At 37.7% G+C, this 11,851-nt stretch overlaps 1 protein-coding gene across 1 annotated transcript; it reads left to right on the top strand.

The window, feature by feature from the left end:
- Nucleotides 1–3,460: 3,460 nt before the first annotated feature.
- MGAT4C (MGAT4 family member C) lies at nucleotides 3,461–10,701 on the top strand. The gene is made up of 3 exons (XM_041409855.1): nucleotides 3,461–3,601; nucleotides 7,599–7,746; nucleotides 9,545–10,701. The coding sequence occupies exons 1-3, from the start codon at nucleotides 3,461–3,463 to the stop codon at nucleotides 10,699–10,701; spliced, it is 1,446 nt and encodes a 481-aa protein (XP_041265789.1).
- The last annotated feature ends 1,150 nt before the right edge of the window (nucleotides 10,702–11,851 follow it).

Here is an 11,851-nt window from a genome sequence, read left to right as displayed (position 1 = left end):
AAAAGTAGTCTTTTTCTGGATGGTCATTTGGGATTAACTTTTTTTTTAAAAAAAAGTTAAAATTCTTCTGAGTGTTGCAAATTCTGCAAGAGAAAACCTCACAGTGTCATGTGAAAATCCGTTCTTGACCTTTTACACAGATTTCACACCTTTGTAGATCCTATAAAGAACAGCACCTATCCACTGTGAAGGTATGTCATTGCATTTTTTGGCTCACCACCTCTTCACTGTGTATTGTTTTAAAAAGTCAAAGGAATTATAATTTCACAGTACTATGTAAAACTCTGTGTGTCTGATAGCTGCACATACATGTACATAGAGATCTGTGGTTTTACAAGCCCCCTCTCTAGAGACTGAGGAAAACAACACATCTCATGTAGAAAGGAAAAGATTTATAATTTATGCATGTTTATTAATTATTTTGTTTAACTACTTCATGCCAGCTTTACGAAACAAATTGCATTTATACCATTCTGATAGCTACTTAATTGTGCATGAATAATGAAGGCATAAAATTTTCAAGCAAAGCTGTGCCTTCAGAATTGAATTATGAATTGAAACCTTTTTTTCAATATCAAAGATTTTTAATAGTGGTGAATATTCTGCTCATATGGTCTTAAAGAAAATCTGAGGTCTCACTGCAGGAAATTCTGAGACTATTTTTGAAAAGGTGAATGACATTATCTGAAAAAAAACAATATTTCCGTGCAAATTTCACTGGTGTGGTGTTCCACAATGCAATCCACAGACTGGATACAGAGATGCAAGAGGAAGCAGCTCTAGGAAGACGTAAGGAATCCTGCATGTACACGTGGATGACCCTGGGCGCGTTCTTAGCCAAAGGCTTATGGTGTGAGGATGTCAAGATGTCAAGCAGCACCTCCAGCCGAGCTGCGGCTGGGGGACAGCGGCGCTGGGGGACAGAGCCGCAGGCTGGGGCTGGCACGGGCGAGCCTGCGCTGCCACCTGCTGTCATCAGCGGTGCCACAGCCTCCTCCGGGACGGGACGGGATGGGACGGGACGGGATCCACCGGGCGCGCCCTCCTTGGGGCGTCCTTCCCTTCCCTGCCTTTACCTGGCATGGTCCTACCAAGAGATCTGACGACAAAAGCCCCCCGCTGGCACGATGTTGTGCTTCCAGATGTTTCCATGTCCAAAACAGTGATGTAATGGCTTCGTGTGCAACCAGCACGAGAAATGGGGGTCTCCTCTGAGTGGTGACTGTACTGTGTCCCCCCCTCTCTGTACAGCAGCTTTAGTCATGACAGTTCCTCTAGGCTCACCTATGTAATTCCCTCTATATTTATTCCATACCCAATAGGAATGATCTATTAGGTATAGGACATACATAGGAATGTATGTTCCAACATAGGAATGATCTAATACAGTGTGACCAGGAAATACAGTTCTAAGCCCCTTCCTCATCCTTGGGGACTTCATACAGGTGGCTCAGGGCAAAGATGGGGAACCTGTGTAACACCACAGTCCAGCCAGCAAATATGTCACATATATTCATCCTGTGACTGAAAAAACCCCCCACATTTATTTATTGATTTCCCAGTTTTGTTGCTTTGTTGTTTTTGTTTTGTTTGTTTGTCTGTTTGTTTGTTTGTTGGGTTTTTTTAACGCAAGAGAAATGTAATATGCTGACAGAGACTGCAAGCACTCTAACTCAGAATAACTGCATTTTCAATAGTCAGTATAGTTGATGCCACTAATATGAGATGTGTAGGTATTTAAACCATCCAGTGATCCTCTGACTGGTTTTTAAAAGAGTGTAGTGGTTTGAAAATCAGTAATTGTACTGTGAGAAGAAGAAGGGAGGGGGCAGGGGAGAAGGGGACAAAAAAAAAAAAAGAAATAAAAATGAAACCCAAATCACATGGGGTTTTCAGCTTCAGAATAATCAGGTTTTTGTAATTCAGCCAACCTAAATAAAGACAGACAAAAATATATATTGTAACTGATTCCTTTTTCTTCTTCATGCAGCCTGTAAATTGGTTTTATTCTCAACATAGTGAATATAAAAGCATTCTGTGTACAACCAGCCTCCATTTACTGCAGTTCATTTCAAATCTATAGATTACTTGCAATTACTAATTGCATTACAAATATTTGATATATTTACCTCCTGATTCTCTGGAGTAAAATGGACTCATATTTTATACCGTTAAATGTGTTTATTCAGTTTGGCAAAACAAACATACATTAGATTTTGTGCCTGGTACATTTTTTGTTATTAGGGCAGAAAATTTTCTATATGACATGACAAATCATTTATGGAACTCCTAATATGTCCTATTTTGTAGATGTTCAACACTTTCAAAAATGAAGGTATTTAGCTGCAGCCTTTAACCATTGCATGTGTTGTGTTTTTTCCTACTTCACATAGGCTAGCTTTAAAGTCTTCATTTGTACATAACTTCTATACATTAAATTCAATTGAAAAATCATGAATTGCTGTGGAAAATAATCAAAATATGTGTAAGAGCATAATACATAAATAATAAATTTATAGTCTTCTGTTTTGTTAATAATTCCTCAGAGTTTGGGCAGTGAGATCTTTAATTTAGGGCCAAATCTTGTTCGAACACATACAGTCCTACACAGGTTAGTGCTACAATTTGGTGGGCAAGAACAGCATTCGTCGTGTTTTCCAGAGTAAAATTACTAAAATGGATATGCAACATTAGAATATGACTAGACAGTCCTCTTTCTTGATCTTGACCAGAAATACTGAGGGGATTCATGATCTCTGTGCCACCATTATTTGGTTTATCTAATTGGTTTGGTAAGGATTTCCCAATACTCTGTTTAGCTGTGTCTGGTCTAAGGCGGAGACCCACCTTTCTTCTGAAGATGGAAATAATACCTCCACTTAACCTTGGGCCTCTGATGGAAAAGCTCAAAGAGATATTATACAGTCTTGCTAGTACTTTTTCACTTCAGGGAAGGTACCTTTTTATGCCTGGAAGCTCTGGCATACAGAATTCTTCTATTGGTAACACTGAGTCATGCAATAATTTCCTCCTTTCCTGTTGACCTGGCCTGTCGTTGGGAGGAGGCACAGGTACATGGGGGAACAATGCACAGCATCATCTCTAGCTACCAAGCTGGGATCTGACAGTTAAGCATATTAAACTAAACAGTTGCTGAACTCCTGCCACAGTGACATCCATCATAAACCCACTTTAAAATGGGTATGACAGTGGGTATGTGTTTTTTCTTTATTGACACCAAAAAAAAAGAAAAAAAAAAAAGGAAGCTTAGTTTATGGTTAAGATTGTATATTAAATCTGAAGACAACAATGATTAAATCAAATCAATTCTGCCTGAAAATGCATTCTATGTAAGTTTGAAGGGATTTGATACATCTGAAGGTAAGTTTAGTTGTTGTCATGCTTATCAGGTGGACCATTCTTGTAACACTGTGGTTTTATTCATAGGTGACACTACCGTATGCAGTTCTGCACAAGACGCAACTTGAAATATTTTGATAAAATGAGATGCTTGCGGAAACGATCAGCAGTGTCATTCTTAGGAATCCTTGTTGTTTGTTTGCTCTTCATGAACTTGTACATTGAGGATAGTTATGTTTTGGTAAGTTGCAAAGAATTGATCCTGGAACAACAAAATAGTACAACACCCCTAGTAAAATGGTAAATTGTTGAGGATAAACTACATCTGAACTATTTGTGTGAGCTGGGAGCTTGTTTTTCAGTATACACTGCAAATCTCACCTCTGAATACTGCATTAAATGCTATTATAGAAATAAAATTATAAAAGAAAATTTACACCCATTCTATCTACTTTAGGTTCCTTGCATAAATAATTTCATTTTAGTGAGTTTATTTTGTGGTTTTCCTACTTTTTGTAACTCAGATTTTAGTCTAATGGGTTCAGTGCTATGGCATTAAAAATTAGACAAAAGAAATCTAATGTAAGTTTATGATTTTGAAAAAAGTTGTGGAAATATTTATGTTAGGAATTTCAACAAATAAGCTACTGACAACATAGCATAACTCTACAGTTTATGTGTAACCTAGGGGTCCCGGGGCTGGCCGGGGTTCACTGGGAGGCACCCAGAGAGACGGGGACAGTGTTTCAGTGCTGAATGCCAAGTGAGCCCTAGAGACTTGATTAAAGGATTGAATTTCCAGTTCTTTGGAGATTGGACTGGGTCCAGTAAAAAAAAACATAGTGGTTGAAAACTGAATCTTGCAAATAGTAAAATGACTAAACAGAATTTGTTATATTGTGATATGACTTGATAGTGCTGTCTTTATCGTGAATTGAACAGTATGGATTTTCCAACATTTTTAGCAGTGAATTCAGATCCCATTTGCATCTGAAAAGAAACATAATAGTGTGTCAAAAAGTGTAATACACAAGCAGTAAAATCCTTACATTATTTATCAGAACCATATATGCAGTTTTAATTATTTTAATCTAAAATATTATCATTACATAACAGTACTGTAAATATTTACAATATTAATATTATGCTAGTACTTTTTTAAGCCATTGAAAAGATGGCCCATTCTTGTAGCATGTTACTCCATTACAGGCATATTTCTTTTTGTACCACAAAGGTTTTTCACTTTTTTATTTACTTAACATTTCTTGGTTATGATTAAATTTGACCTGGCTTATCACTTTTTTTTTTCCTAGTGGCATTTTCCCTAATGTTTCTCCTCTGTTCACTAATTGCTTCAAAGTCCCCCAGATGTTTCTGAAAGTGCTTTTATTATCACTGCTAATGGTGTTCCTCTTGGCTTGTTTTTGAAATCTTTCCCTGTCCTATTTGCCAGCTCCCCAGATGGCTCCTTATCTTATTCTTAATTTCTCTTCCCACCCTCCCCTCCCCTGCCTTTTATAAATTCACTCTCTTTCATTGCTTCTCTCATCACAGTTCTGGCATGTTGGCATTCATGCAGCTCTTAGCCAAGTCTCTTGCCAAGTCTCCTGACAGTTCTTCCAGGTCTCTTGATACCTTTATGGTCCATCAAGTATTTTTCAAGTGTGTTAGGATGTTGACTTTTCAACTTATTTATTTAGTTTTATTCTCAAACTTCCTGACCCTGTCTGGCAGCTCCAAACACACCCTGTCTGGTGTGTTTTCTCTGCTGAGGTAAAAGATGAGCAATTTCACTGTTTGTGGTGAAGAGAAATATACTTGGGAAAAGTTTTGAGCACAACAGGCTAACCAGTTTCCCTCAGGGAATGAAAATCTGAACGTCCTCAGAGCCCCAAAGGCTCTCTGAATTGCAGCAAATCTCCTGCTGGACCAAGGTAACTGGTAGAGGGAAGACAACTGACCCGGAGCTCCTCCTCCCAGTCTCGGGCAGCAGGCTGTGCAAGGGGTTGTGGTGCTGGTGTTCCCTGGCACCAGATGTAACACAAGTGGTCTTTTTCAAAAAGTTAGAGTGTTAAAATGACATTCATTTCTGTAAAACTTAAGAAGAGAAAAGAGAAACTTTGTGGTGTTGCTCAAAGGGTCTCACATATCCAGAGAATCACTTCAGAGTTTTCTGCAGGGCATTTGCTGCAGAAATGGAAAATAAGGGCCCATGTGGCAAAATAACTGAAGTATATTGGATAGAGGGTATGCAGTTATGCAGTGCTGATACATGTGTATTAGAAAAGCAGTTTAAGGTGCTTCATCTACAATGTATGAACTGCATTTGATCAAGCATTTTGAAGACATACTAAGCTAAAATATACCAGATATCACAATATACACAAGGGGGTCTTCTACCTATTCAGAGTAGTAAGTAGATTGTAAGTGAAGCATGTGTTCTGCACTCTTCTGTGAATACTAATCACTCTTTTGGGCACTATGCAAAAAATTACACTATTGTAATTAACACAGCATCCTTAGCAGAGCAGGATATCTTCATAAAGGGTGGAGAACTGTGGCACTTAATCCTATGGCAGCCACATGAAACTCCCAGCAAACACTGGAATGTAAGTTAGAGGTTAGTTAACAGATGAAAGCCAAAACAATTCTAGAAAAAGCTAGAGAAGAAAACCAAGGAGAGTTAATCAAACTCCTCAGCTTCACTGACCTCTACTTAGCCAGAGATAGAAGAAACAGATTTTAATCTTTTGAAAAAGTCCAGATTTCAGTTTTGCCCATCATTCAACAAAAGAATGAAAGAGCAGCTATTAAAAAGAAATGTTAGCCACAAAAGGCATTTATTAAAGAGGGGGGAAAAAAGGAAAATTTTTGTGGTCAGTTTAGATGTTTTGCTTGTTAAAATCAAAACATTTTCTTCTGACATTGTCTATTTCTAAATATTTTATGTAGGAAAACCTCAGCAGAATATGTTTCCATTCCAAGACCTTATGAAACAAGGAATTTTGGTGCTCCATTCTGGAACCCATGACACAATGTTTTGTTTGCTTCTCAGATATTAAAGAAAGGGTTTTGAAAAAAGAAAGTTTTTGGACCAGCCTTTTTTGTTTTTCACCTAATATTTTTCATGGAAAAACTCTTGAAGTTTTGGTGTATTTTCTTTCTAGATCATTAGGTTACATTTTAATCTTGAACCTGATCATCAAACTTCCTCTCATAATTTATGAGCAAATGCAAAGTGGCACATAAGCACTTGAGAGAAATTACTCAAGAGACACTAAAATCAAGAGAGCATAACAGTGCAGGTAGATGCTCCTGGGTGTCTGCCAAAGATCTTTACTAAGCTCAGAAGTGGATTTTTTACTACTTCTATGCAAGAAAAACAATGAACTGTAAATGAATGTAAGATCAGTTTACAGAAAGATTTATTTGTGCTATAAAATATAGCTTTGACACATTTTTTTTAATATTTATGCCATTAAATATGAGCCCTGTTTACTCTTTCTGTGGCTGATGAAGCCACTCTTTCCATTCTGTGCCTTTACTATGACTAGGGAAGCCTCTTGGAAGAAGAGTGAAAAAGGAGGAAGGAAGAGGAGGTGTGGTGATAAATGTACCTTTTGACTATGCCATCAAACAGTGTTCTCCAAATTCAGAGAAACTTTTACTGTCTGCATGATCACATACATTTCTTCGTATCGCAAACCTGAGTCAAAGCTTCTTGGAAAAATATCAAAATGAGCCAGGTGCCAGGATCTAGCTTTGTTTTTCCTTTGCAGCAGTTTTGGTAGATTTTTTTAATCACTAGAAACATTTTTTTAAAGTCTTCTGTGTTTCTACATCTGTGAAAATTATCTTATCTGTTGCTGAGTGATATTTTCTTATCCCTCTTTTGAATACCAGCGCATTTTTTGGCCAATAATTTAATATTTACTACTTTTCCAGAGTTTTATGCAAAGTAATTTTTTTTCTTTTCCTTTTACTGTAATCTGAAGGTTTATGGTAGATTTTCTGTAGCCAAAATGTATGATATTCAGTAATGCTTGTTGGTTTGGGGAGGTTTTGTTTGCTTGTTTTTGTTTTAAATGAGGTGACATCTACATGATTTCATGATAGCTGAAACTGAAAAATGTTATTCTTGGAAACCTGCCTGTCCATGTTTCCTCTCGAACTGGCATTCACAAATGTGTTTCTCTCTCTCTCTCCCTTTTCTGTTATTTTTGTTTTCCTTCTAATAGGAAGGAGACAAGCAGTTAATCAGAGAAACAGCCACGCACCAGCTCAACCCAGAGCGTTATGTTCACAGTTTTAAAGATTTGTCTAATTTCTCAGGATCTATAAACATTTCCTATCGCTACCTAGCTGGCACACCTTTGCCAAGGAAAAGTAAGTAACTGCAATTAGAATATTGCAAAATGAGGTAATTTTAAAAGGCGTGAAATCCATGTAGTCCCTGTGTTATTTCTGTGCAAGAGGGGCTGAGTTAAGTAGTGACAGCCCCAAGAGCGTTAGTGGCCATTCCTGAGTGGCCTCTAGTCCAGACCTAGCATTAATTTCTCTACAGCCTGATTACCTTCTGACCAACTGCCTGACTTGTAGATGTCCTGCAGGCAGTCCCTGGGTGTCTGTGGGAGCATAATTCCATGGATCTCCTCCCAGGCAAGAGGAAGATGATTTAGAAAGCAGAAGCAAGGCACATGCTGGTAGTGTTCTGCAACCACCCTCTGAGACCATACTGTCAATCTCTGTATAAGGGGTAAATCCAATCTTAAGTATGCTTGGCATCACATAGATGCACCCCTCAGGTCTGCTATCCTGCTGGCCCAGCAGCTGCAAGTGGAACTCCTTGCTCCTTTAGCTGTGCTGAGAAGGGAGCTGAATTGTGCTATTATTGGGACAGTAAAGGAGGATTCTTCTCACTGCCATTTGCAGATGGACTATTTAATTATTCTTAATTCATGCATGGTTCAAGACTTTCCTCTAAAAGTGAAATATGGCCATACCTAAACTTTAGGCAGGTGTCCTTTGGGTTCCAAATCAACCATTTCACATACATAAACAAAGCTCTGAAACCCAAGCCCAGGAGGTAAAATAAAATAATACGTGAGTCTCAGAAAGCTAGAAAGTCTGTTCAAATTAGATTTGAAACATTTGGGGCTCTGTATGCAGTGTAAAGGACTTCTGGGGGTTGTGCTTCACTGTACCACTTCATTTTGAGCAGACTTAAGCCTCAATGGAAACCCTGAATCACTATCAGAACAGTCTTTTACAAATGACTACATTTTAAGAAAGTTGGGGTAGGTTCAACTTAGGTACACCCTGACAATTACAAAGTCTTAACATTTTTTACATCAGAAGTTACCAAAAATAGAGATATATTTGCAAATATCTGAAAAAAAAAATCCTGATTTAGAATGCTGGTAAAAATGCAATGGCAGTGACTAAAAAAAACTGCAGAAATGAAATTTCTTGTTTTATAAGATATATCTCTATCTAGAAAGAATTTAACAGCATTAAAAATTATTTGTGCAAGCAAGGGGAGAAGCTCTCTTCTACTTTAAAATAATGTCTAAATTGCAGGGTGTTCCCTGTAAAATGCTTGATGAGTCCTGAAAGAGGGTTAGAAGAAAAATTACTGGCAAGGAAAAACTAGACAAATTCACCTAAAAATGAACACACTGAGAAATCATTATCCATGCAAAATTCATAAAACTTTAAAGTTATGCATAGATGTAACTAGACTTTTAAAGGGCTTAAAATGATAGAAATGCTGCATTTGGTAGTTCCTTGCTTTCAAAATATGGTGTGAATAATCTCCTCATAATCCCCTTTCTTTTGGCAGACTTGCAGTCTTATCATTGTATATGTGGTTTTGTCTACGAGGCATAAACGTACACACTGCTTTGGCATTTGTCCCCAGCGTGCTTCTCCTGGCAGTAAACCAGTGAATGTTTAACACAATAGTCTCCACATGTCTATTTGCTTGCAATATCATACCTCTTAATGAAAAGACAATAAAGGGCCTTTGTCACTTTCAACTTCATAAACTCACATACTAAATTTCTCAGTCTTCACCATTCATTAGGTTTATTTAATATAAACACAGCTCTGGAGAAAATGTTTGTGATAAAATTGCTTCCAATATCAGATACTCAAGTTTTTGTTTGAATTGTCTTTTGTACAGGGTATCTTACAATTGGACTATCCTCTGTAAAACGGAAAAAGGGAAACTACTTGCTCGAGACCATCAAGTCCATATTTGAGCAATCAAGCTATGATGAACTCAAAGAAATTGCAGTGGTAGTACAGCTAGCAGATTTTGACTCAGCCTGGTGTGAAGGGATGGTCCAAGATATTTCACAGAAATTTGCACATCACATAATTGCAGGCAGATTAATAGTTATTCACGTCCCTGAGGATTACTATCCTGTACTGGATGGCCTTAAGAGAAATTACAATGACCCTGAGGACCGTGTGAAGTTTCGATCAAAACAAAATGTAGATTATGCTTTCCTTCTAAACTTTTGTGCCAACCTTTCTGACTATTATGTGATGCTGGAAGATGATGTTCGCTGCTCAAAGAATTTTTTGACTGCTGTTAAGAAAGTAATTACCTCACGAGAAGGATCCTACTGGGTGACACTGGAATTCTCCAAGCTGGGGTACATTGGAAAGCTTTACCATTCCCATGACCTACCACGCCTGGCCCATTTTCTATTGATGTTTTACCAAGAAATGCCTTGCGACTGGTTGCTCATCCACTTTCGTGGGCTGTTAGCTCAAAAGGAAGTGATACGTTTTAAGCCATCTCTCTTCCAGCACATGGGATACTACTCATCTTACAAAGGAGCGGAAAATAAGTTAAAGGATGATGATTTTGAAGAGGAATCCTTTGATATCCCTGACAACCCACCTGCAAACTTGCACACCAATATGAATGTATTTGAAAACTATGAGGCAAGCAAGGCTTACAGCAGCATTGATGAGTACTTCTGGGGCAAAGCTCCTTCTACTGGAGACTTCTATGGGATTGTATTTGAAAAGCCCATTAAAATCAGTAAAATTAAAGTTGTCACTGGAACTGAAGATCGGCAAAATGACATTTTACATCATGGGGCCCTGGAAGTAGGTGAAAAGATTGTAGGCAGTAAAAAAGGAAGACAATGTACAACTTACTTGAGACTAGGGGAGTTTAAAAATGGGAATTTTGAAATAACAGATGTAGAGCACAAAGTTCTGTTTGATATTAACTGCATGAGAATACTTGTTACTAAAAGTCAAAAAGAATGGCTGATCATTAGGAGCATTAGCGTCTGGACTTCTCAAACACCAAATCAATAGAGCGAGGCCACCTGAGGAGGTACAGAGTGCATACAATCAACTGGGTCACAACTGGTGCAATTCGCCAGCAAAACAGACACTTCAGCTCTTCACTAGAGAAATCACAAAACAAATAAAGCAATTTATTTTTTACCAGTTTGGTCAGGCAATATACAAACATTTATTTGTTGAAAACTTTGAATTTTATAGGAAAAAAAAAGGTTCTCAGACCTCTCTTGAGATCTTTAAACCCTTTTTTTATTATTATTTCTCTGTAAGAGAGATCTTGTGGACTATACAGAACAAAAAAATCCATCTTATAACTGCCAAAAGGTTTAAATCTATGGCCATTATGTTGTGAAAAGAAATTGGATTGCACCTTATGCACATAAAAATTTAAAATCTTATGGTAGTATGCGTTTGTACTGTAGTTGGTAATGTGTTTCTTTTCCAGGCAGTTGTGACAAGGAGATATGTCCTGAAACTGGCAGTTTACTTCTGAGCACTGTAAGAAAATAATGTGGCTAGTCATTGCAGCTTCTTGTCAAAGGGAATGTATAAAATTATAAATCTGACATGACAGTTATGTAAAAAATAGATAATTGCATCTGTTTTTCTGTCTCAACAAATATCCTTTGTCCTTTTTCCTGGCTCCTTTCACTGAAATGAGCACTACTTGGATTCTATATTACCTAAGGGACCAATTTATCCTCCTTACTTGTTCAAATTGCCTCACACCAAGCAAGCCTTCTGCTTGACTACCAATGTCAGTATCAAACCCAGGTACCTCAAGAGCAGCACTGCTCTCTTAGAGATGCATCTCAACAGATCTCAGCTTCAATGTTTTTTGTTCCTTCATGATGTGGAGAACTCCCCCTGAGAAATTTGCAGACAGCTGAATACTACAGCATGGTTTCCAAGGATTGTCATACCTTCCATACCTACCTGTCCAGCTCATGCATGATACAAATACAAAATCTACTGGGTTAATCAGTTGGGGGTGAATGTAATCTCCAGTCTGTTCTGGATGATGTGTAGTCAATAGAAGAGACACAAAATTAAGAATCCTAACACAATGAGAAATTAATATGTTTCTTAATTAGGAGGGGTTTAGGTGTTTGGGGTTTTTTTAAAGTTTTCTAATTCTGAGTGTATTACTATTGTAGACATC

The sequence above is a fragment of the Onychostruthus taczanowskii genome, unplaced genomic scaffold, assembly GCF_017590055.1.
Source record: "Onychostruthus taczanowskii isolate IOZ18803 unplaced genomic scaffold, ASM1759005v1 scaffold31, whole genome shotgun sequence".
In the NCBI taxonomy this organism is placed as follows: domain Eukaryota; kingdom Metazoa; phylum Chordata; class Aves; order Passeriformes; family Passeridae; genus Onychostruthus; species Onychostruthus taczanowskii.
The sequence above is the reverse complement of the archived record's forward strand: the minus strand, read 5'-3'. Positions and strand labels throughout refer to the sequence as shown.

Bases quoted from the DNA above. Each gene is read 5' to 3' on its own strand.
- MGAT4C (XM_041409855.1), top strand. From the start codon at position 3,461: ATGCAGTTCTGCACAAGACGCAACTTGAAATATTTTGATAAAATGAGA. The intron at 3,602-7,598 runs GTAAGTTGCAAA...TCCTTCTAATAG, and splicing joins TTGAGGATAGTTATGTTTTG to GAAGGAGACAAGCAGTTAAT. The intron at 7,747-9,544 runs GTAAGTAACTGC...TCTTTTGTACAG, and splicing joins CACACCTTTGCCAAGGAAAA to GGTATCTTACAATTGGACTA.